A 25,966-nucleotide genomic window follows, 5' to 3' on the forward strand; every position below is an offset into this window, starting at 1 on the left:
GACATTCAAATAAGATTCACCAAAACATAAGATCCTTGAAAGGCCCAGCCCTAGAATAATCCACCTGCATTGCTTCTGGAATTGCCTGGTACACAAAAGGCACTCATTCAATGAACAAATGTATCCTTGTTCTGCCACTAATGTCATTCTGTGATCTCTCTTTTGTCCTTCTACAGCTAGGTTGTCCTTTCCATTCATAGAGAAAAATATGCACCTGTTTTACAGGGAGATTTATTTGCAAAGAAAAATAAATGGTAAAAGCAAGCTATTTACAGAATTACTGCACTGGGGGTGTAGTGCCATCATGCGCTTATGAAGTCTATTCCTTCTATAGCTCCTTTGGGAGGGCATAATTACATTAATAACAGCTTTTCATATTAAATATAGGTCATCTGATAAAAGCACTTCCTTCTCACACTCAATTCTGATGTATTATTTATCATTTAACTCTAATGTACATCTTACTAAATAATTCACAGCCTATCACACTAAGTATCTCTTATACATCACCTTAAAATGCTGCCCTTTCATTCCTTACCTTCTTGTAATTCACTGCCATTTTCCAAAGGTTTTTCTAACTCTTTGTCTGCTGTTGAGGCTATGCTTTTTGATGATGAAACATCTGGAGGTGTATGAAATCTGTAGTATTCACCTAATCTCCCATTAGAAAAGTAAAAGTTAGTAAATGTGTCACATCAAATATTAGAAAATCTACAAATGTCTAATTTCTTACCAGATTTATAACACATCTCCTTTATTGCTCTTTTTTCTTCAATCTCTTCAGGAGTCTTTGTCCATAAACTAGAAGCATCTATAGGATATATATGTTTAATTACATTGTCCAAATACAAATAATATGAAAACACATAAATCAGAACGAAAAATCCCAGACATTGTTCTCATGGATTTCTTTTTTAATTTTTAAAATCAATCATTTGCATACTGGTGTCTTTAATCGCTATATTTCACATACTAGAACAATCAGTTTAAGCAACTGTGTATATTTAAATGAGATCTATCTCTCAGCCATCATACAACAAACCCTCCAGTCTAAATGATCATAAGCATGTAGAGACTTAGAACAAATTAGAACATAATGAATTTAATATCCTTAATTAATTTGAAGCTATTTTCTTACCAAAATCAGCCTAATATATTACGTTATTAACCTCTAACAGTTAAAATTATATATAAAAAACATAGTAGGGTTTTTGAATTTGCATTGTAGATCTGAGAAAAGCCTTACTAACCATTTTGTTCATCTCCTTCCTCCTCTTCTTCCTCAAAGTTAGTTTTTAAAACTAAAGGATGGTGAATGGGTCGTGATATATTCTCCTGAGGTTTCAGGGGTTCCTGACTCTGGGTCGGGGGTGGAGTTCCTTCCTGAGTTTCTTTCTGTGGTGTGATATCTACAGAGAAAATGCAAAATTTCAGTCTTCATAAGATACATATTATGTGCATGTTCAATGATCAACACTGTCCTAATTTACTGCACATTTTATTAAAAGGTATCTCATTGGGGGCACCTGGTGGCTCTCTGACTTTGGCTCAGGTCATGATCTCAGAGTCCTGGGATGGAACCCCATGTTGGGCTCCTGCTCAGCAAGGAGTTTGCTTCTCTCTCTCCCTCTGCCCCTCCACCCACTTGTGCTCTCTCTTTCTCTCATAAATAAATAAATAAATAAATAAATAAATAAATAAATACATAAATACATAAATAAATAAATAAATAAATACATAAATACATAAATACATAAATACATAAATACATAAATACATAAATAAATAAATAAATAAATAAATAAATAAATAAATAAATAAATTTTTTTTAAGGTAGTATTGAAAACATCTTTTTGGTCTTCACTTTCTGAATTTCTGATTTAGCAGGTCTAGATTAAAGCCTAGAAATCTAATTCCATTTTTTAAGGTAATTATGAAATCAGCCACATTTGGAAACCGCTGCCCCCAAATGATCATCTAACTAGGGTCCTGGGTTATGAGAAATCTTTAGGTAGGTATGCCATCCCAACAATTTGAAAGCAACAAATCCTATTCCAGATCCCCAATTTCCACATTTATTTTTTTTCCCTAAAATTGGTTAGCCTAAGAACAGGCTTGAGTTCACAATAGCCTTCCTACCACTTTATAAGATAAAGGCATATCTTTCACTTATGCCAGAATTTACTATAATTCCCAAAAGAGAAATCCTCCTTTATTGATTAACCAAACTACCCCCAAACCCATAGGGTTTTATACATTAATTTAATTTATACAAATTGCTATCAGGAGAAAATCATGATGTGGTAGGCAGAATAATGGCCCCTTGAGGATGTCCATGTTCTAATCCCCAGAACCCGTGTATGTATTAGGTTATAGCGGAAAGGGGAATTAAGGCTGCACGTGGAATTAAGGCAATCACCTGACCTTAAAATTGGCAGATTGTTTGTTCTGAGTTATCCAGGTGGACCCAAGATAATCCAAAGGGTCTTTGTAAATGGTAGAGATGCAGAGGAAGAAAGCCAGGAAAGAGATGTGACAACAGAAGCTAGGTCAAGTTATGTAATGAGAGGAGGTCTTAACTTTCATTGCTGATTGTGAAGATGAAGGAGGACATGAACCATGGGATACAGAAAGCTTCTAGAAACTGGAAAAGGCAAGGCAACAGAATCTCTCCCTGAGTTTTCAAAAGACATACTGCCCTAGAGAAACCTTTATTTTAATCCAGAGAGGTCTACATGGAATTTTTAAACTACAGAACCACAAAATAACAAATGATTTGTTGAAGCCACTTGGTTGCTGGTAATTAGTTCCAGCAGTAACAGAGAACAAATACACAAGGTGTTAGAAAAAGTGTTATTGGAGTCCATGTTGGAATTTTCTAAATTCAAATGCATAGTAGAGTGTGGTAGTAGTTAGGAATTTTTGTTGAAAAAAATTGCTTCTTCCATATCTGGACTATTGTTTAAAAATGTATAACCCCTTGACCTCGATTGAAGAAGAGCATCAGTAGAAACTCTAAAGGAAAACCATGGCTTTAAATAAAGCTTTTTAGCTATTTTCCACATACATTCCCAAGACTTGTCATTAGTTGCAAAGAAAAGCTTCACTGAACATTCAAAACAGTAAATTTTAGAGTCACATTTTTAGAAGTTACCTTGAGATATAATTCACATACCATACGATTTACTCATATAAATATGTAATTCAGTAGTTTTTAGTATATTCAGAGTTGTGTATCATTGCCATAATCAATTTTAGGACATTTGATCACTCAAAGAAGAAATCCATTCCCATGAGCAGTTACTCCTCGTGTCTTCCAAACACCCCTAGTCCTATACAAACACTGATACATTTTGTTTCTATGTTTTGCCTATTCTAGATATTTCATATAAGTGGAATCATATGATATGTGGTGTTTTGTACATGATGTTTTCCACTTATCATAGGTTTTTCAAGGGTTAGCCATGCCTGTAATGATACTATTTTCCTTTTTTTATCCAAATAATAATCCATTATACAGATATACCAAAATTTACCCATTCATCAGAGGATGGACACTTGGGTAATTTCCACTTTTTTGGCTGTTATAATGTAGGTATAAACATTGCATACAAGTTATCATGTGGGCATGTGTTTTCACATTTCTTGGGTGTATACCTGGAAGTGAAAAAGCTGGGAAACATGCTGTGTTTAACATTTTGAGGAACTGCCAGGATGTTTTCCAAAGCAATTGTACCATTTTTCATGCCTGCCTGCAAATTATGAAGATTTCAAATTATCCACGTCCTTGTTAATACTTTGTATTATCTTTTTGATTAAATCATCCTAGTGAATGTGAAATGGTTATTCATTGTGGTTTTGATTTACTTTCATGGTTAATGATGCATGATGAGCATCTTTTCATGAGTTTAATTTTTTATTATTTTATTTATTTATTCATGAGTCTCTTAATGATGCATGATGAGCATCTTTTCATGAGTTTATTTTATTTTTATTTTTAATATTTTATTTATTTATTCATGAGAGACACACAGAGAGAGGCAGAGACACAGGCTGAGGGAGAAGCAAGCCCCATGCAGGAAGCCTGATGTGGGACTCGATCCCGGGTTTCCAGGATCATGACCCAAGCCCAAAGCAGATGCTCAACCACTGAGCCATCCGGGCGTCCCTCTTTTCATGAGTTTATTGGCCATTTGTAAATCTGAAAACTGTCTTCAGATTCTTTTCCCATTTTTTTCCATAGGATTGTCTTTTATATAATTGAGTTATAAAAGAACTCTTTATATATTCTGGATACAAGCCCTATTTTCTCCCATTCTATGAGTTGTCTTATCACTTTCTTCATGGTGTTCTCTGAAACACAGATGTTTCTAAGTTTGATAAAAATCTAATCCATTTCTATTGTGGTTGTTTGTTCTTCTGGTACCTCTAAGAAGGCTTTGCCTTTAACCTAAGATTTCTTATAAGAGTTTTATAACTAACTCCTTAGATTTTCACCTATTTTGAGTTAATTTGTTTGTGTAAAGCATAAGGAAGAAGTACAAAATAACTTTATATAGCTATCTAGTTGCCCCACCATCATTTGTTGAAAATACTATCCTTTTCCTCATTGAATGATCTATGAATCCTTGTCAAAAAATCAATGGACCCTAAGTTGATTGATGTAAAGGTTTGATTCTGGGCTCTCAATTCTATCCCATTGATCTACATATCTATTTTTATGCCAGTATCAGGTGATCTTGATTACTGTAGCTTTATAATAAATTCTAGATTTTGAAATTAGTGTGAATTTATAGCTTTGTTTTTCATTTTCAAGATTATTTTTACTATTTTGGGTCCTTTGAATTTCTATATATATTTTAGAATCAGATTGTCAATTTATTCAAGTAAGTCAGTTGGAATTTTAAAAAGGATGATATTGAATCTATAGATCAGTTTGGGGAGTATTACTATGATCACTATATCAATAAACTTAATCTATGAACATGAACTATTCTTTCTATTTTTAAGTTTCTTTGATTTCTTTCAACAATATTCTGTAGTTTGAGTATAATTTTTACACTTTTTGTGCTAAATTAATCCTTAAATATTTTATTCTTTTTGATGCTATTGTAAGTGTTATTGTTTTTTCCTTTCATCTTTAGTTTGTTTCTTGCTAGTATATAGAAAGATAACCAATTACCATATATTAACTTTTACCCTGCAACTTTGCTGAATTATTAATTCCAATAGTTTTTTAATGATTTCTAGAATTTTTTAAATAAAAGATTATGCCATTTGTATAGAGATAATTTCATTTCTCCCTGCCCCCCAATCTAATTGCCTTTTATTTGGTTTAATTGCCCAATTTCTCTGACTTGAATATAAGTGGAAAGAATGAACATCTTTAGCTTGAATGTAAATACCAAGAATGAACATGATTGTTTCTGATCTTAAGGAAAACCTTTTGGTCTTTCACCATAAGTATGATGTTACCTGTGGATTTTTCATGTATCCTCAGTAGGTTGAGGAAGTTTCCTTCTACTAGTTTGTTTAGTGTTTTATTTATTTATTTTTTAATCACAAAAAAAGTGTTGAGTTTTGTTAAATACTTTTTCTTCACTTATTAGGTGATGTTTTTTTCCTCTCTATTCTATTGATTTGGTGTATCACATTAACTGATTTTTAAACTAACCAGGACACCTGGATGGCTCAGTGGGGTTTAGTGTCTGCCTTTGACTCAGTTCGTGATCCTGGGATCCTGGGATCAAATCCCTCATGAGGCTCCCCACAGGGAACCTGCTTCTCCATCTGCCTATGTCTCTGCCTCTCTCTGCGTTCTCATGAATAAATACATTAAATCATTTTTTTTAATTAAACCAACCTTGAATTTCTGGGATAAATCCCACTGGGTCATCGACTATAATGTTGGATTTCATTTTCTATAATTTTATTAAGTATTTTCATGTCATGTTCACTAGGAGTAACAGTCAGTAGTTTTCTTGTGATGTTTTAGTCTGGTTTTAGAATCAAGGTAAATACTTGCCTCGTAAAATAAGTTGGAAAATAGTTCCCCATTTTCTATATTTTTGGAAGAGTTTGTGAAGAACTGGTATTAACTCTTCTTTAAATGTTTGGTATAATTCAATATAAAGCCATATGAACCTGAGTTTTTATTTGTAGGAAGATTTTTAAGTGCTTATTCTACCTCCTTGTTATAGGTCTATTCATATTTCCTATTTTTATTTTCTGAAGTCCATTTTGGTGATTTATATCTTCCTAGAAAGTTGTCCATTTCATCTAAGTTATTTAATTTATTTGAATATATCTGTTCATAGTATTCCCTTAGTCTTTTTCCTTTCTGAAAGGTTGGCAGTATATCTCCCCTCTTTCATTCTTGACTTTAGTAATTTCAGTCTTATCTCTTTTTCTTGATTAGTCTAACTAAAGATTTTCAATTTCCTGGGTTTTATCACTGCTTCCACTGACTTCCTTGATCAAGTTTCTACTCTCTGTTTCATTATTCCTGCCTTAATCTTTACTATTTTTTTCCTTCTGTTTGTTTTAGGTACTTTATTCTTTTTCCAGTGTTTTTTTTTTTTAAGATTTTATTTATTTATTCATGAGAGAGAGAGAGAGAGAGAGAGGTAGAGACACAGGCAGAGGGAGAAGCAGGCTCCATGCAGGGAGCCTGACGTGGGACTCGATCCCAGGTCTCCAGGATCAGGCCCTGGGCTGAAGGTGGTGCTAAACGCTGAGCCACCCAGGCTGCCCTCCAGTGTCTTAAAGTATAAAATTAGGTTATTAATTCAAGACCATATTTTTAAATATAGGCATTACAACTATATAATTTCTTCTAAGTACTGCTTTACTTGCATCCCATGAGTTTTAGTAGGCTGTTTCTTCATTTTCATTCATCTCAAAGCATTGGGTAATTTTCCTTGTAATGCTCTTATAATTACTCTTGCAATGTCTCGGTTGTTTATAGGTGTGTTATTTAATTTCTACATATTTGTGAATTTACTATTATTTTTTTCTTATTTATTTCTAATTCTATTATGTTTGGAGAACATACATTGTATGTTTCCTCTAATTCCAGATTTATTAAAGCTTGCCTTACAGCCTAATATATATAGTCTATCCTGGAGACTATGCCATTTGCACTTAAGAAATATGTGTATTAAAAAAAAGAAATATGTGTATTTTACTATTGTTGCAAGCAATATTCTATAGATATCTGTTTGGTCATGTTTTTTTATAGTTGTTCAAGTCTTCTATTTCCATGTTGTTTATAATTGTTTACATAGTATATCCTTTTTCGTGCTTTTACTTTCAATTTATTTATATATTTGAATCTAAAGTGTGTCTCCTGTAGATAACATATAGTTGAATCTTTATTTTTAATCTGGCAGTATTTGCCTTTTTACTCTATTGTAACCTAATCATATTCAATGTTATTATTGATAAAGTTGGATTTTTATCTGTCATTTTACTTCCTGTTTTCTTTTTTGTTCCTCTATTCCTCTACTGCTTTCTTTTGCAGTGAGTAAATATTTTTAGTATAACATTTTATTTTATTTTATTTTATTTTTTATTTTTTTTTTTTTTTAGTATAACATTTTAATTATTTTCATGATTTTTCCATATTTTTAAAAGTATCTTCTTGAGAGTTGCTCTAGGGCTTACTACATAGTTCCTAACTTATCAGAAGATATTTCAGATTTATACTATTTAGTTCCAGCTAGAGATAATGTTACTCCCATATAGTTCTATTCCTTCTTCTGCCCCCCTCCCAATTTGTGCTATTGTTATATTACATCTATATGTTACAAACCAAAAAAATACGTTGTCATAATTAGTACTTTGCTTAGTTTTGTATCTTTTAAAGTGGTTGAGAGGAAAAGGTAGAAAAAATATGAATCTATAGGGTTTGTTATTTTAACCTTCTTATTTATCATTACTGATTCTATTCATTTATTCCTATGGATTTGAGTCACCACCTGCTATCATTTTCTTACCATAATATAGGTTTGCTCCCACTTGCCTCCTTTATGCTCTTATTGCCAAATATATTACAATTCAAAATGTTATAGGCTAAAAAATACAATTATATACATATACAAATGTATGTATTTTTTTTCTTTCAGTACATCGAATATGTCCTCCTAGTGCCTTCTGGATTACAGTGTGTCTGAGACCTCAGCTGTTAATCTTACTGGGTTCTTTTATATGTGACAAGTTGTGTTTATTTTGTTATTCTCCAAAATTTGCTTCTGTTTTTGGTATTTAACCCTTTAACTATGATGTGTCTTAATTCAGATATCCTTGGGCTTGGCTTATTCTACTTAGAATTTGTTGAGATGGGATGCCTGTGTGGCTCAGCAGTTGAGTACCTGCCTTCAGCCCAGGGCATGATTCTGGAGTCACAGGATTGAGACCCACATCGGGCTCCCTGCATGGAGCCTGCTTCTCTCTCTGCCTGTGTCTCTGCCTCTCTCTCTCTATGCCTCTCATGAATAAATAAATAAAATCTTTTTTTAAAAAAGAATTTGTTGAGCTTCTAGAATATGTAGTTAATATTTCTCATCAAATTTGGGGATTTTCAACCATTATTTCTGTTTTCTCTCTTTTTCAGACTGTATAATCTCTATTGATCTATCTTTAAGTTTGCTGATTCTTTCTTCCATCAGCTCAAATCTGTTGAGCTCCTGATATTTATTTCAATTATTATATCATTCAGTTCTAGATTTTCTATTTCATTTCTTTTCATAGTTTGTATCTTTTTATTGATATTCTCTGTTTATTGAGACATTGTCATTATACCTACCTTACTATCTTTAAGCATGGTTTTCTGTAGGTCTTTGAATATATTATAACTGTTTAAATTATGTCTGCTAATTCTAACATCTGGACCTTCTCAAAGCATTTTGTTGCCTACATCATTTTCTTGTGTGTGAGTTACACTTTTTTGCTTCTCTGTGTGTTTCATCAATTCTTATCCAGTCTTTTTTTTTTTTTTTAAAGCTTTTATTTACTCATGAGGGACAGAGAGAGAGAGAGAGAGAGAGGCAGAGACACAGGCAGAGGGAGAAGCAGGCTCCATGCAGGGAGCCCGACGTGGGACTCGATCCTGGGTCTCCAGGATCACGCCCTGGGCTAAAGGTGGCGCTGAACTGCTGAGCCACCGGGGCTGCCCTCTTACCCAGTATTTTAAAACTGGAGAGTTTGGATAATGTATTGTAGCAACTCTGGATCTTGATTTCTTACCCTCAGTTTATTATTGTTGATATTTAATATTTTAATGACTTGGTTGAACTATTTTAACAAAACCTGTTTTCTACCCCAGTATACAGCCCTTGGTATCATTCCTCAGAGGATGCAGCTTTGATATATCCACAATCATCCCGGGATGACAATGGTTTTGTCAGAACTCTGTCTTTCCCTGGTTTCTTTGTTAAGCTGTCTACTCTGTTGGATGCTTAACTGACTGAGCCACCCAGGTGCCCCAATAGATTTTCTCAAATAAATACTTGCTGTATGCCCTTAGGATAATTTCCTGACACTTTTTGTTTAATATATAATTTTCAGCAACTATTGCCTCACTGGCAAGTAGATCCATGGAACTCCTTATAATACATTTTCGGAAGTTACCCTGCGATCAATTTTTTTAAATTCAAGTGTAATTATTTACAGGATTCCCAAATCCTCATAATATCTTAGATAAAACCCATGGATAAAAATATGTTGAAATTATTTTCTTCCAAATGAGTGTTATTCCACCAGGCAGTTAAAACTTATTTTATCAAATAATATTATGAAATGTTTATTAAAATCAGTCCTCACTTTATTTCAGCTTATAAAAAATTAGCTATTTCCTAATTATCTCAGCCAAATTAGAATAATATGCTAGTTCTGGGTATTAGCTTTTAGCTATATGCCTTTCTATTTCATAAACATGAGAATAATTTTGATCATTAGCTCATTAATAGATACTTTTCCAATAAAAGTCTACTTTTATGTTCAGTAATTATCAAAGTGTGCAATGTAATTATGTTGTTTTAATAAATTATGTATTTATAATAATTCTAATAATAACAACCCTAAAGAAATGTTATAAAAACTTGTTAATGACTATGAGATTCCATAGTGTGGAGACTTACTGTCATAGAAAAAAACCCAAAAATTTAGATTTTGACTTACACATACATTTTATTATACTTAAATTGGACAGATGATCAATAAACTCAAGCATAAAAATATTAGGTTAGGATAAAAATGTGAAGGAAAAGGGGTGCCTGGGTGGCTCACTTGGTTAAGCATCTGACTTTGGCTCAGGTCATAATCTCTGGGTCCTGGGATCAGGCCCCATGTCAGGCTTCCCAATCAGTGGGGAGTCTGCTTTTCCTTCTCCCTGTGCCGCCCCCCCCCCCACCACCACTCATGTGACTCTCTCTGTCTCTCTCTCTCTCTTAAATGAGTGGATAAAAATCTTTTTAAAAATGTGAAGGAAGAAAATGAAAGTAGTAATTTTAGGAAAAGGGAAGATTTCTTTTAATTTTTAAAGAAATGTTTAAATTATTTATTACATTTTGAGAACTGTCAAATATAACATATGCAGAAAAGTGCACAAATCATGAAATATGTATGTAATAAACACAAAGCTAACACTTGAGTCGAGAAATAACAGTCCCTCTCTGTCCTCTGTACTTTATATCACTTTCCTTCTCTATTACCACAAAAAATAATCACCTTGTAGTTTTCCTTATAGTTTCATTTCTATGTATGCATCTCTAAAAATAAAGCTTAACTTTGCTTATTTTTGAACATTTATAAATAGAATCAAGAGTATGTATCCTTTTTTCTGTCTTTCATCACTCAACTTGTAAGTGTGAGATGCATCCTTGCTTGCATATTTCTTTTATTCATTCATTCTCATTACTGTATAATATCCATTGAATGGATGTCCCACAATTTATTTATATATCACCCTATTATTGAACATTTAGGTAATTTCTAGCCTTTGGACATTACCAAACAATGCTGCCATGAACATCCTTTTACATGTATCCAGTTGCACATGAGAATGAATTTTTCTAGGATATATGCTTCAAAAATGGAGTTGTTTGGCCTAAATTATGTATAACTCTTTCTTGATGAGATCATTCTAGACTATTTTCCAAGGTGCTTGTGTCAGTTTAAACTAACTACAGTGCCCAAGAATTCCCAATGCCCTTTGTTTTACTAACAGTGGGTAGGTATTAAAATTGTTGCCAAAATGATGGGTATGTCTTTATATCTCAAAGTGATTTCCTTTTGCATTTCCTTGATTACTAATAAATTGAACACATTTTCATTTGTTGGTTGACATCTGGATTTCCTATTTTTCAAAATCTTGTTTATGCTTTTGGCTAATTGTTTTAGCACAGTGGTTCTCAACCAGAGATGATTTTACTCCTTCCCTTATGGAACATTTGGCAATGGCTAGATGTATCTTTGTTGTCACAACTAGGAAGATGCTATTGGCATCTCAAGGGTAAGAGCCAAAAATGCTGCTAAATATCCTATAATGCATAAGACAGTCCCCACCCCCACTCTCAACAACACCTCACCACCACCACCACAACAGAGAACTATGCAGCCCTGAATGTCAATAATACCTTTACAGAGAAACCTGTTCGATCAGGATCTCTGTCTTTTGATTTTTCTTCAAATATTGAGATCATATAACAACATATATTGCAAATATTTTCTCCCATTCTATGGCTTATCTTTTCATTCTTCAATGGTGATTTTGTCAGGTACAAATTTTATTTTAATGTATCCAAATTTATTCATCATTTCTTTAATAGTTAATACTTTTTTGTGTGCTTATTACCTTCTGAAATCTTTAAAATTTGACCTTTTATGTTTTGGTTTTTGTAAGATTTTATTTATTTATTCATGAGAGACAGACAGAGAGAGAGAGAGAGAGAGAGAGAGGCAGAGACATAGGCAGAGGGAGAAGCAGGCTCCATGCAGGGGGCCCGATGTGGGACTCGATTCCAGAACTCCAGGATCACGCCCTGGGCCGAAGGCAGGTGCTCATCCACTGAGCCACCCACGTGTCCCACGGTTTGGTTTATAATTTACCTAGAATTTATTTTTATGTCTGGTGTCAGAGGAGTTCACTTTTCTCTCATTAACTGAAAAGATCGTCCTTTATCCATTGATTGGCCATGCTACTTGTTACAAATCAAGTGTCCATCTCTGCAGGGATCTCCAGCTTTCATTCTACTCCATTTGTCAATTTGGTTAGCCCTTGGTGAAAATGACTCTGTTCTAATCTCTATCACTCCATAGGCCTTGATAGCTGGGTGAACAGGTGCTGTCGTTTTCTTGTTCTTCAAGCAGTCCTGACTGTTCTTGGCTCTTTGCATTTCTACATAAATTTTAGGACCTATTTGAATTTTTATTGAGATTATTGTTATATTTTGATGAGTATCAAATCATATGGCACTTCAAATGTCATCTGCTGTTTTAAAAGAGTAATTAAATTTTAATTGTTAAATGTCAGTATGGATAACATGTTGGAACTTTTGCAGCTATTTAAACTTATGATGAGTTTAATAAAAAAATGTTTTAAGGAAGAGTTCATCAAAAATAAAGACCAATGTCCATTATGCCTTTCCAATCAAGATATTAAAATATACATCAGAAGGAGAAAGTTAGAGTAGAAAAACAGCATATTTAGTGACCAGAAACTACCCAATTAAAATATGGAATAGATAATTCAAGTTAATTACTTGGTTACCAAGTAATGCAAAAAAAACTTCAGTTAGACAGCTAAATTTACCCTCTCTATAATGGTTAAAACAATGGTGTACTAAGAGTTTTGATACATATTATTATACTTTTGCTGTTTTAACTTTTCTTTTGTAACTTTTCTTGCATTTCAAGGAGGTACTAAATGTACTTTCTATGAATTTGCACAAATAGATCATTTTGGTCACCTTGATTTTTCTACCCAAAGCATAATTTCATGTCATTAAGATTAATTTTGGTGTGATTAAATATGTTTCGTCTAACTCTTTGGAAAAATATTTTTTTTATATTATGTAATAACATCAATGTTTTTGTTTGCCCCATAGTCATTCCTTCGCTCATTTTAGGCAAAGAACATTAGTTTTCCTTCAGGAAACTTTTCCACATCTCCAATCCATTTGAGTGATGATGACACCCTAGACCCATGGATTAGCCATTCCCTTGGCCTGAGCCATTACTAGGAATGAACATGTTTCCCACATCAATCGATGAGGTTCAATATTAAGGGTTTACCTTGAAAGATATTCATTTCTTTGGAAGTTAATTTAAAATGATGATGATAACGATGAGAATTCTGAGAGCTTCCTCTTTGTCAGGTATTCTTCTAAACTATTAGATATTAATTCATTAAATATCCAAAACAACCCCATGGCATAGGTATTGTTACTATCTTTATTATACAGATGAAGAAACTGGACACAGAGATATTAAGTTGCCCATGGTTATTAGGAAGTAAAATTGAGATTTTTGACCCAGTCTGATTCAGAGTTCTCCATCTTTGCTTATTCTGCCTCCAAGATCTACGTCTGAGCTTCTGGGGCCACCCCAGTATATGAATAACAAGAGGCACAGAGCCAAGAGTTGGAAAAGGAAGCCTTGGATACAGCTGGGTCTGAGGTCAGCTCTGTGCTTAATCTCTTCTGTTACAGGAGCCAATAATTTCCCGTTTTCCCTTAAATCCAATTGAGGTGGGTTTGTCTTCTTAAAATCAGTGGTGTGCGGAAGTGGACTCAGGTCAGCAAATGACAACCAATTGTTATTTTGCAAACTAATTCATGTTACATTGGTAGCTTGATATCATTCATAATAGGAGTACTTCCTCTAGAAATTAGCAAATGCTGGTTTTTGTTTTCTGTTTTTGGTGAAGCGGGGACAGAGAAGAGAGTAAGTTTCTTAAGAGTTAACAGGACATCAGTGCTTTTCAACTAGGAGAATCTTGTTTAGTACATATGATAGACTGCCGTGTCATGCCCAGACATTTCAAAAATGTTGAAAAATGTTTAAAAATGAAGAAAAAATGCATCTGGTTAAGAGCACATGGATGGGTGTTCATTGACCTATTCTGGCAACTTTTCTGTCAAAAATTTTTGAAATAAAATGTTGCAGTAAAAAAAAGTAGACTGGAGGCTGGGCTCAGCACTCATCAGATTAACTGGTGGTCTGGGTGGTGACTGGGAACCTCTTTGGTTCTTTTTGTTATTGCTTGTTTTTTTTTTAACCCCCTGCAGTAATTCTGTTTGAGAGTCACAGCTGAAGACCTCTGGATAGGTGAACACCAGGTGGGGTACCTGAGCTTCTGGGCTTCAGATGATTAAAAGGAACAAGTTCCACTAATCTGTGGCCACAAATAAATGGAGAAAATAAACTAAGAGAAAGGAAACCTTATTTATTGAAAATACACCTAACTAGGAGTCCACTGTTTATTATACAATAAAGGGAAGGAAAAGAGTTTTCTATTAAATGCAAGGGATTTTAATAGCTTCAAAAAGAATGCTGCAACATAGAGTAAAATAGAATTAGCCTCTCAAAGGAAGAAGCCAGATGAGGAGGTCTTATAGGTGACTCCATTCAAATGGCCAAAGGAACTGGAGTATTCTTGAAATGCTCTCTGGTTTTCATTGTTGTTTTGTTTCTGTGAGAGAGTCTTCGAGTCAGACAAGATTGTGTTTGAATTCAAGTAGCCTGCCTCAGATATTTAGCTTCTCCAGGCCTTAGTCTCCCATCTGTAATGGGGATGCTAATAGTAATTATTTAGCAGTTTTGTGATGAGGCATACAAAGTGCCCCAACACAGTGCTGCCACAAGAAAATACTTAATATAAGAAATTATTTGAAAATACTGAATAAGATTTTCTTGTTTCTCATAACCCTACTTCATTTTTTTTAAATCATAAAATTTTAGTTTATCCAGTCCTATAGGTCTCAGACCGAAATATAACTAACAAATGTTAGGCCTAGAGAACTAATATTTGAGTACATGCCTTTATTTTGTTGTACTTTTAGAAGCACTTTGGACCAAAGATGTGAACAGTGTCCAGTCAGGATGAGGAGTTACCCATCCAAACATAAATTGTTCCAGGCATCTCCACTGTGTGGATTATGACATTCTCTACCCATCGCCCTCTCCCCCAAAAAGGAAAAAATTGAGTGGACCAGGTTTGTATCCTCTTATAACCATTAACAATTGTCCTCCCCCACAAAATTACTCTATTTTACCAACTCAAATATTCAAGTTATAGTATGTACTAAATTACTTAAGAACCATTTATTTATTTTTTTAAAGATTTTTTAAAATTTATTCATGAGAAACACAGCGGGTGGGGCAGAGACACAGGCAGAGGGAGAAGGGAGAAGCAGGCTCCATGCAGAGAGCCTGATGTGGGACTGTATCCTAGGACTCCGGGATCACACCCTGGGCTGAAGGCAGGCGCTCAACCACTGAGCTACCCAAGCTCCAGGCGCTCCTTAAGAATCATTTATTAAGCAATGGTTTGCCAAGACTTAGAATTAAAAGGTCATGTACACATATTCATTCAGGCTAGACCTTCTAAAGTGAGCTGATCTAAAGTTCATTTCAACTGGCCAGATAGGCAGCTGCCCAAGGCACCTCAAAGACACTAACTTAGAAAAAATAAGAAATTATTCCATTCATTCATTTATAATAGAATAACATGGCAATTAGTCAAGGAGGTGAGCAATTGCTTCAGTGTGTGAGCTACAGTGTTTTGAACAACTGTCCTTAACGAAACTTAGGAAGTTTCTTAGGAGGAAGAGTTTGAATACACTAACCTCTGACATATACCATGGAAGAAAGATCACATAACCTACCATGCTTGTGAAGAAAATATGAAATGTACTCAGAAATGCCTAGAAAATTCTTATAATTAAAGCAAATATCAACTGAATTATGTTTTCTTAGCATGATCTTTTGATTTAGTAGCTATTTACTTTTAAACTTGGGGATGGTAACCAGACGGATTACATGTCTTTTTTAAATGCCTGGTTTAGCAACATTTAAGTGAAGTCTCTTTAAAGAGTCCAAGACTTCTTTTAATTGCTAGCAGGTTAAAGTTTAAATTGCAAAAAGACTAAATGGCAGTTTTATATTCTCAGACAAAAATGTAGAACTCTTGATAATTGCACTTAGTGCTTAAAGATAACACACAATGGCAAATCCACTATTGAAAAATTGCTTTTGGCAAAGCACTTCATTCTGGAAGAGCACAGCTGGAGACTTAGATAGCATTGCTGTGGCTCCAACTCATGATGAGTCTCCATTTCTTAAGCAGAAGTCCTAGAAATTCTTATAAGTTGCACATTTAAATGTCTACATTTTATCTTATTTTAACCTTAGGGACAAAATTATACATGAGGTCCACAGTAATATGTGTGAATTGATACTTATATTTTGCTCTCAAACAATTGTCATAATCCCACCTTGAATATATCAATCACATGCATTTACTGAAACATAAAAGGGTTGATTTTAATAAAAGTACAAACTGATAATGTAATCTTTGTCTAAGGTGACTAGTTAATGGTCCTAGTTTGGGTTAATGTGAACGTTGGTAGATAGATGTTCCTGGAAATACTGTAGAAAACATTATTAGGTCTACAGAAAATCAAATTATACATTCTGAGGTATTGAGATATTTTCAAAACTAACACAGATGATGTGGTAGTTCAACGCATAATCCAAATGAGCTTGTTAATTCCCTGTCTGGAAACTGAATCCTTTTTCCTAGAGCACACCTGCTTAACACAAATCCATACTGCTCAGGACTTCCAAGGATAAAACTGGCCACTATGTGAAAAGTAATATTATGTTCTTCCTTTAGGTGCTTGGGATTCATCAGTGAACAAAATAAAGATTCCTTCTCATATGGAACTTTCATTCTATAGGGGAGAGTCAGGCAAGAAACAATAGATGTAGTAAACAAGTAAGATATATTGTATCTGAAAAAAATAAAAGAAAAATATGGCAAAAAGAAATTAGAGCAAAGCCAGGAAGATTGGAAATGTATAGGGAGGAAGTGAGTAGTGTGTTCAAATTAGATGTCATGAAAAAGGTGATATTTGTGTAAGGCCTTGAAGAGATAAAGGAGCTAACCATGAAGGTAATGACAGGAGAGCATTTCATGCAAGGCCCCTAAGGCTGGGAAAAGCAAGGGAACTAGGGTAGTTGGAACAGAGTAAGCAGAGAAGCATCCATAACAAGAGTTACGGATGATAAATTCAGAGAGTTAACAGGGTACCAGATTAAGTAGAGTTATTTAAGCCTTTTTTAGGACTCTGATTTTACTCTGAATGAAATGAAAAGCCTTTGGAGGTATGATATTTGATTTGTGTATAAGAGTATCAATCTGCTGACTTGTGCTTTGAGCAGACATAGAGGGACAAGAGTTGAAGAGTTAAGAGGCTGTTGCTATATCCAGGAACAAGATGATGGTAGTGGCATGGCCCAGGGTTGGAGTAGCTGAGATGAGAGAATGCAGATTCTGGGTATAATAAGACAGTAGAGTTAACAGGATTTCTGTATGGATTGGATATGAGAGATGAGATTGCCAAAGGAGTAGACAGAGAAGAAAAGGGAACCAAAAACTAACTCCTATAACATTCCACATGTAAATAGTTGAGGAAAAATCAACAAGGGAGAGTGAAAATAGAGCACTAGGTATGTAGGATTAAAAAAGGGGGGGGTATGATGTCCTAGAACTTAGATACGAATTATATCAATGAAAAAGGGGTAATCAAATGTGTCAAGTGTTGCTAATAGTTCAAGTTATGTAAGACTGAGAAGGGACCACTAGATTTAACATTTTGTATATCACTGGAGAAGGGTTGAAAGGTCTGATTTACACAGGATCAAGAGAGAACAGGAGAGGAGGATCTAATAATAGCATGAATAGATAACCATTTTGAGGAGAACTGCTACAAAAGGAAAGAAAAATATAGGGTAGTAACTTGTGAGAAAATGAAGAACTTTTTTAATAGTTAAGAGAAATAAATACATGCTTTCATGCTGATAGGAATGATCCAATAAACATGAAAAAAATATGTCAAAGACAGAGGAAAGAACTGTTGAATTGGTATTCTTGAGTAGACTAGAGTGGTAACATCTACTTAATAAAAAAAAAAAGAAATCAAAAGATGGGCTTTAGATAGGGGCTCATCTTTGGTAAGAGTACGGAAGAGGCAAGTACACATTCTAATAGGTGAGTATAGTGATGGAAATCTGTAGAGGTTCTCCTTGTTACAGTGTCTCAGTTCAGTCAGACTGAAGGTCATCACCTGAGGTGGGAGAGGTAGGAGTTTTACAAGAAGGGGAAGGTATGAAATGATAGTCTAGGAGAGTATAGAAGAACTGGGGGAATAATGCATAGTGTCATTGGTAGTCAGAATTAAGGTCTCATTTGAGGTTTGTGCTCATGAACTTAACCCAATAAGCACACTTATATGTTTTCTCAAAGCTGCAATGCATTCGGTCACTGAGTAGGTGGCAAGTTGTGTTTGACCAGTGTTATGGTTGCTAAGCAAGTACAGTGAAGGTACACAGGGGCAGATTACCAGGGGATGATATCCAGGGGGTGAAGGATTGTGAAATGATGGCACAATCAATGAATTGGGGATCCCAGTGGATTTGAAGTATTGTTTACACCAGAACTCTAGAAGGACTGAAATAGAAAAATAGGTCATAGGGTGAAATGCATGTAACTGAGATCATGGGGTGGGGATGGGGGTGAAAATTAGCACTTGGATACAACGAAGAAAGAGTGACTGAGATGGAGATGATAAGATCAGTGGAGGAAGTAAATTCAAGGAACTGAGAGGCTAGGGTGACGGGCATCATATATTTATATACTGAAATCAGCAAGAATTGACACAGGGGTACTGTTAGAGGGACAAGCAGTCAGGAGTGCAGACTTTTGAAAAACCAGAGGGACCTGGGTGGATGTAAAGAGAGGCAAAAAAACAAAACAAAACAAAACAAAACAAAACAAAAAAAAACCCCAGAAAACAGAAAACCCAGCAACACTGAGGTAATAATGATATAACCTGTTGGCATGAGATACAAGCTGGATGGTTTTAGGGAGCAGAGACAGAGAACAATTTGAAATTGGCAGAGGACCAAGGGGACCTTCTACCTCACCTCCAGGTCAAATGCTATTTGAGAACTGGGAGAAAAAAACAGCAACCATTCAGAGAGTGCTGCAGGAGAAGCAGGGTCCATAGAAGGAATTATGTTTACATCTGTGAAAATGAAGGGAAAGTTCAGAGAGGAAGGTGAGAAAGAATCCTGCTAACAATGGAAGGTTGGGGAAGGGTGGATGAAAGGAGCCAAATAAAGGTAGGAGTGAGGGATCCCTGGGTGGCGCAGCGGTTTAGCGCCTGCCTTTGGCCCAGGGCGTGATCCTGGGGACCCGGGATCGAATCCCACGTCGGGCTCCTGGTGCATGGAGCCTGCTTCTCCCTCTGCCTATGTCTCTGCCTCTCTCTCTCTCTCTCTCTCTCTGTGTGACTATCATAAACAAAAAAATAAAAATAAAGGTAGGAGTGAGTCACTTGAGAAATGGGGTTTCTGGTATTCCCTGCTGTGAAATAATACACACTATATATGTTGGTCTCTGCCCCTAATTCCTGACACACTGCTCCTACAAGCCTTGTAATTTCCTAAATAATAAGAGTGCTGGGGGCACCTTTCATTCCAATATTTGGTTTTTGATTCTGGTTTCTGACCTAGAACTCAAATCTCAGAATTTCCTGGGTGATCAGAGTGTCTTTTGTTCTAATGAGGTGACTTTAGGTGGGTTCCTGATAGAACCAGAAAGATCAAGCCATGGTTAGAAGCTTGGAACTTTAAGCACCTTCCTCCCTATGCTCCAGGAAGGGGAGAGGGGCTGGATATTGAGCTAATAATCAATCATGTCTACATGATGAAGCTTCCATAAAAATTCCAAAAGTACAGGATTAGAAAAGCTTCCAAATTGGCGAACACATCCACATACTGGGAGGACAGCATACCCCAACTCCACAAGCTCCTGTGCTCTGGATCCTTACAGACCTTGCTTTATGTACCTCTTCATCTGGCTGTTCATCTGTATCCTTTATGATATCCTATATTATATAATAAACTGGTAAATGTAAGTTACTATCTCCCTAAGTTCTGTGAGCCATTCTAGCAAATGATAGAATCCAAGGAGAAAGCTCATGAGAACCTCTGATTTGTAGCCAAGTTAGAAGTTTGAGTAGCCTGGGGACCTACTACTTTGGATTGACATCTGAAGCAGTGGTGAGGAGAGTCTTTTGGGAGCCTTTAACCCATGGGATCTGTGCTAACTCCTGGTACTGTTAGAACTGAATTGTAGGACACCCAACTGGTGTTGCAGAGAATTGCTTGGAAAAAATCATTGATGTGGGAAAAAAAATCCACATCTAAAGTGTCTGAAGTGTTGTATGGTAATAATGTGAGAACTAATGAGAAATACACAAGAGTGTTTTTATTGTTCAAAACAGATGTCAGAAGAACTGACATAAACAACAACAACAAAAGGGCAGAATGAAACTAGTCCGGGCAAATTCAAATCAGGTAAGTGGACATGATGAGAGTGTGTGGGACGCAGGGCTGGGGGTATAAGATAGAGGAAAGGAGATGTCAGAAAGCAGGATGTTGGCAGCCTGTGAAACTCATGTATCCCTCTTACAATGGAGGGACAAAGCCTAGGGTTTGGTCCCAGGGCATGGATCTAGTCTTGACCCTATTGAGAGAGAAGAAAGCTGACTCCAAGAGTTGGGCTCAGTCTTGATACCTGTTGAAGAAATTAAGACTTCCAGAAAAGCCAGAAGGAATCTTTGACCACCACATTCTATGTCTAAAAATTAGAGTAATAAAATGTATCCCTACAAAATTTAGCCCAGGATGGTCTAACAATGGGAAGCCCAACAACTGTCAGTTAAAAAGACATTTCACCCTTCTCTTGTGCAGAGGTGCAGTCTGTTTTCCTCTAGTCCCAAAAGAACTAGTTTGAAAGATAGTTAATTTTATCATAGACATTTAAAAGCAAACTATTAATGGGATTATAAGGAATTTCGTACAATGTTCTAGTGAAATAAAATTACACTCTATGTAAAGCAATGAAGCCAAGTTGATCCATTAGTAGGTACAATAACTTTCACTACAGGAGGACCCCAGTAGTGTCAGTAGTTATCTATCCACCCCCCATCCATCTATCTACCCGTCCAAATTTACTGAGCATCTGTGTTCCAGACACTGCAGAGAGTGTTGGTAAGGAAACTAGTTATGATCTCCATCTTCATGTTTACAGTCTAGTGAGGAAGAAAATCAGTGATCAAGATATTGTATATATGATGAATGCCACAAGGTCAGAGTTTTCCAGAAGAATATAACAAGTGGACCTATCTTTTACCATTTGCCAAAAGATTATCTGAAGCCAATTTTTCACATCCTAAAGGACTGATAAGCTCATTTCTAGAATGATTCCATTGTGAGAAACACAAGGGCCAGAACAGAAGAGTGATATAGCTACAACACAAGGGAAACCTGACAGTCCCAACTTCTTAAGCAAGATCTTTGACATTCACTGTTTTAGGGTATGGTGTCCTCTGTATCCCCTTCCCAGAACTCAGGCTCAGGTTCATCACAAAGTAAAATCTCAGTATCATCTAGGAAGACTGAATTGTGCCACAGCTTTTCTTTCTTTTTTTTTTTTTTTTTTTTCCAGCAATGGGATTGCATTTTCTCCACAACTGAAGCTTAGAAAGAACCACATATATAGCTGCTGTTCTAGAAGCTGAAGTGTGCAGCTCAGGGCATGCCCTTGCTTTCCGAATCTATAAGATAGATTTCTGCACACTCCCAGGGAGCAACAGTGAGGCATGACCTGTAAGGTTGGCTCCAGCTGTACAATGGTTTGCTGAGACATAATTTTCCTTCTACCTAGTGAGGTCAGTAGCCGCCGGTTCATGTATAGATGAATAAAGTCCACTTTAGATATGCACAGAGAAAGTTTAACTTGCTCTTTGTTCACTTCATCTGGTTAGCTACTTGATGGCTCATTCTAAGCTTTATCTCATGATTCTTCATAGAATCATCCCAAAACATCCATTGGCTATTATACCATTTTCATTTTGCCATACTTTAGTGTATCATTGTATGCTACTACTCCAAAACCACATTATAATATGTTAAGTCCACATTATTTAAAACATATACTCACTGCTACTTGGTGGCAAAAATAATCCATTGATATTGCGAGGTTTGCTGTGATAAAAGATACAACTGATCTTCACACAACCAAGAGGCTGAGTTTCCCAGAAGCATGAAATGCTGCAGTTTTGCTAGACAAAAGAGGTGGAGGAAACGTAATGATCAAATGCCATATTCAAAATAAATACAATGAACTATAATATGACACAGGGTGACAAAACTATCTCAGTTACTGATTTAGGATCATGTATGTTTCCTGAGTTTTAGTATTTATAGACTCTGCTATTTAAAAGACGCAATAGGTATTTCTAAAATATACTCCTCCCTTTTTATAATAATTTTATAAGTAGCATGCAAAATGCCTAAAATTAAGTAGTGGAAGAAAGAATCATTTTTCCCTCTATTGTGTTGTAAGAGTAGAGTTCAATATTATCTAAGGGAGAGGTTTTTAACAAACATGATGATGGCAAGTAATTCTACCTGCATTTCCATGTGTCTAAATCTGCAAAGTGGATCTAAACATTTTCCCTCTCTCCATAATGAGCATACAGTGTCACTGCCAAGAGCCTCTTCACAGTGTCGGAATCGGCACTGGGAACCCTGTAAGAAAAAAAAAAAACACTATAGAAAATTGAACATACCAACATTAATGTTCAACAACAGTAGGTTGCTAATTAAAGAAAATATGACTAGATCAACTTAGTATCACAAAAAATGCTACAAAATAAGGTCATAAGTCTAAATTTTAGTAAATTTGTTTAATTTTAGTGAGAGATTGGCAACGCAACCTAATGATTGAATAGTACAACATGGCCACAAGTCACCACCAATAAAATGCTACTCTTTGGTATCAGTTAATCTGTATGATTCACTAAGAATAAACATATGAGAACAGGAATGCTCTTGATCACAATCCATTGATGAAACAATTTAATTTCTCTTTCTGGAAAAAGTCAGTTTTTTTTTTTTGTTTTCTTTTAAGAATCGCAGGTCATACTCAAATGATAGAGATTATCTCTATTAATATTTATTAGATAATGTTTTCTTAGTCTATGGAGATACTGTTAAGTGTGTTTTTATAGGGAAAGTGAACAGAGCTTAAAGTTCATATTATTGTGGAGTTCTAAGTAATTAGCTCACTATGCTACATTAAATGTGTATACTTAGGAGAACACAGGCAACATCCTTTTTGAAGTCGGCCACAGTAACTTCTTGCAAGATACATCCATGAAGGCAAAAGAAACAAAAGCAAAAATGAACTATTGGGACTTCATCAAGATAAGAAGCTTTTGTACAGCAAAGGATACAGTCAACAAAGCTAAAAGACAACCTACAGAATGGGAGAAGATATTTGCAAATGACATATCAGATAAAGGGCTAGTTTCCAAGATCTATAAAGAACTTCTTAAACTCAACACCAAAGAAACAAACAATCCAATCATGAAATGGGCAAAAGACATGAACAGAAATCTCACAGAGGAAGACATAGACATGGCCAACAAGCCCATGAGAAAATGCTCCGCATCACTGGCCATCAGGGAAATACAAATCAAAACCACAAGGAGATACCACCTCACACCAGTCAGAATGGGGAAAATTAACAAGACAGGGAACAAAAATGTTGGAGAGGATGCGGAGAAAAGGGAACCCTCTTACACTGTTGGTGGGAATGTGAACTGGTGCAGCCACTCTGGAAAACTGTGTGGAGGTTCCTCAAAGAGTTAAAAATAGATCTGCCCTATGACCCAGCAATTGCACTGCTGGGGATTTACCCCAAAGATACAGATGCAATGAAACGCTGGGACACCTGCACCCCGATGTTTATAGCAGTAATGGTCACAATAGCCAAACTGTGGAAGAAGCCTCGGTGTCCATCGACAAATGAATGGATAAAGAAGATGTGGTTTATGTATACAATGGAATATTCCTCAGCCATTAGAAACGACAAATACCCACCATTTGCTTCAACGTGGATGGAATTGGAGGGTATTATGCTGAGTGAAATAAGTCAATCGGAGAAGGACAAACATTATATGGTCTCATTCATTTGGGGAATATAAAAAATAGTGAAAGGGAATAAAGGGGAAAGGAGAAAAAATGAGTGGGAAATATCAGAAAGGAAGATAGAACATGAAAGACTCCTCCTAACTCTGGGAAAGGAACTAGGGGTGGTGGAAGGGAAGGTGGGCAAGGGTTGGGGGTGACTGGGTGGCAGGCACTGAGGTGGGCACTTGATGGGATGAGCACTGGGTGTTATTCTGTATGTTGACAAATTGAACACCAATAAAAAATAAATTTATTAAAAAATAAAAATAAATAAAAATTCTAAAAAAATTTTTAAAAATGTGTATTCTTTATGCCCTTGGTCTACAAAGATAAACAATTGTGCCAATACATCTATACATGCACAGCCCCATCTTTATATACCTTTATTTACCAACAAAAGTAAATGTGGATTATTTTAATAGGCTGCTATTACTTCTTGTTTTTAAATTCTCTTTAACACATAGGCCCACACTTGGAAAAACTGCAGGTCATTGTCTTTTTGACAGAGAGGTACGTGACATACAATAAAAATAATCCATGAAGTTCTGTTTTGACATGTACCATGTTTTTTTCTTACCTTTCTCACCCTGTTATGCCTCTCTTCACAATTTTTCCCTTTTAAAAGTGGATCTGTGGATCTTGTAGTACAAGATAGGGGACAGGGCTAGATAAACCAATATTTGAACTCTTGGTTCTGTTACCTGTCCATAGTTACAAAGTTAATTCATTCTTTACCCTGTCTGTGCTTCAGTATCCTCACAGATAAGATGCCCTCCTCAGAGATTGTAAAAATTATGTGCTGTAAAAATTATTGCAGATGCTATTATTATGTATTCATTTAATTATTTATTGATAATTTACCAGCCTGTGGTAGGTACTTTTGAGATACAGCCATGAAACAGACAAAACTCTGCACACATGGAATATAAATTCTATCATTACTTATCATCTCTAGGTTTAATCATAAAGGGACAGGTAAGTAAGTGGATCAAATTCTCATGGTCAAAGAGGCTGACTCCCTTCAGGTTTCCTAGCAGAGAGAAAACACTTTAAATCAGACACATTGTATCTTTCATTCAGGCATGAACATGAATCTCCAAATTGCTACATTTATTTGGTTTCATTGAGATCCATTAATCCTACTCTCTTAAAGGTTTTTCTTTTTTGTTCCCCAGTTAACCTTATAAACTTGAATTCATGCTTGGCTAATTTGTTTATAATATTTCTTTTCCTTTTCCCATGTTATCAAATATTTGCTGTTAGACTGTTTGACAGGGGAAAATTCAGTAACAGGTTAATGAATTTCAAATAGGGAATCAATTAGATTTATTAAACCAAACCTTGATAGTGAGCTGAATTTAACTTTTTGAATCTACAGGATTGGAATCACATTAACTATAACAATATGATGTATCATATATGTTTCAATATGTTTCAGTATTAAAATATGACTCAAGGAGCCATAATATAGGCAAAAGTGCCACACAAAGATAAAAAAAATCCATTAACTGGAACATATATGTAGTTTCAAACAAATCATAATTTTAATTTCCTCAGAGATTCAATATGTCAAAAATACATGATAAGCCTTTACTTCAGATTCTAAATATGTAAAGTATTTTGCAGGAAAATAGTA

The 25,966-nt window shown here is 35.3% G+C and overlaps 1 protein-coding gene across 14 annotated transcripts in view; it reads right to left on the reverse strand.

Moving 5' to 3' along the window:
- The window catches only part of C13H12orf50 (chromosome 13 C12orf50 homolog), a 42,218-nt gene that overhangs the window by 12,301 nt on the left and 3,951 nt on the right, over window positions 1–25,966 (reverse strand). For all 14 annotated transcript variants that reach the window (XR_012005767.1, XM_072773005.1, XM_072773004.1 and 11 more), the window contains 5 exons: window positions 22,765–22,884; window positions 22,295–22,415; window positions 1,251–1,409; window positions 734–811; window positions 539–652 (listed from right to left, as the gene is read on the reverse strand). Coding sequence is in view for 13 of the 14 variants with exons in the window: in XM_072773010.1 (XP_072629111.1) it covers window positions 539–652; window positions 734–811; window positions 1,251–1,409; window positions 22,295–22,415; window positions 22,765–22,884 (592 nt within the window). In the remaining variant the exon portion in view is untranslated. The remainder of the gene's footprint in view (window positions 1–538; window positions 653–733; window positions 812–1,250; window positions 1,410–22,294; window positions 22,416–22,764; window positions 22,885–25,966) is intronic.

This window comes from Canis lupus, chromosome 13, assembly GCF_048164855.1.
Source record: "Canis lupus baileyi chromosome 13, mCanLup2.hap1, whole genome shotgun sequence".
In the NCBI taxonomy this organism is placed as follows: Eukaryota; Metazoa; Chordata; class Mammalia; order Carnivora; family Canidae; genus Canis; species Canis lupus.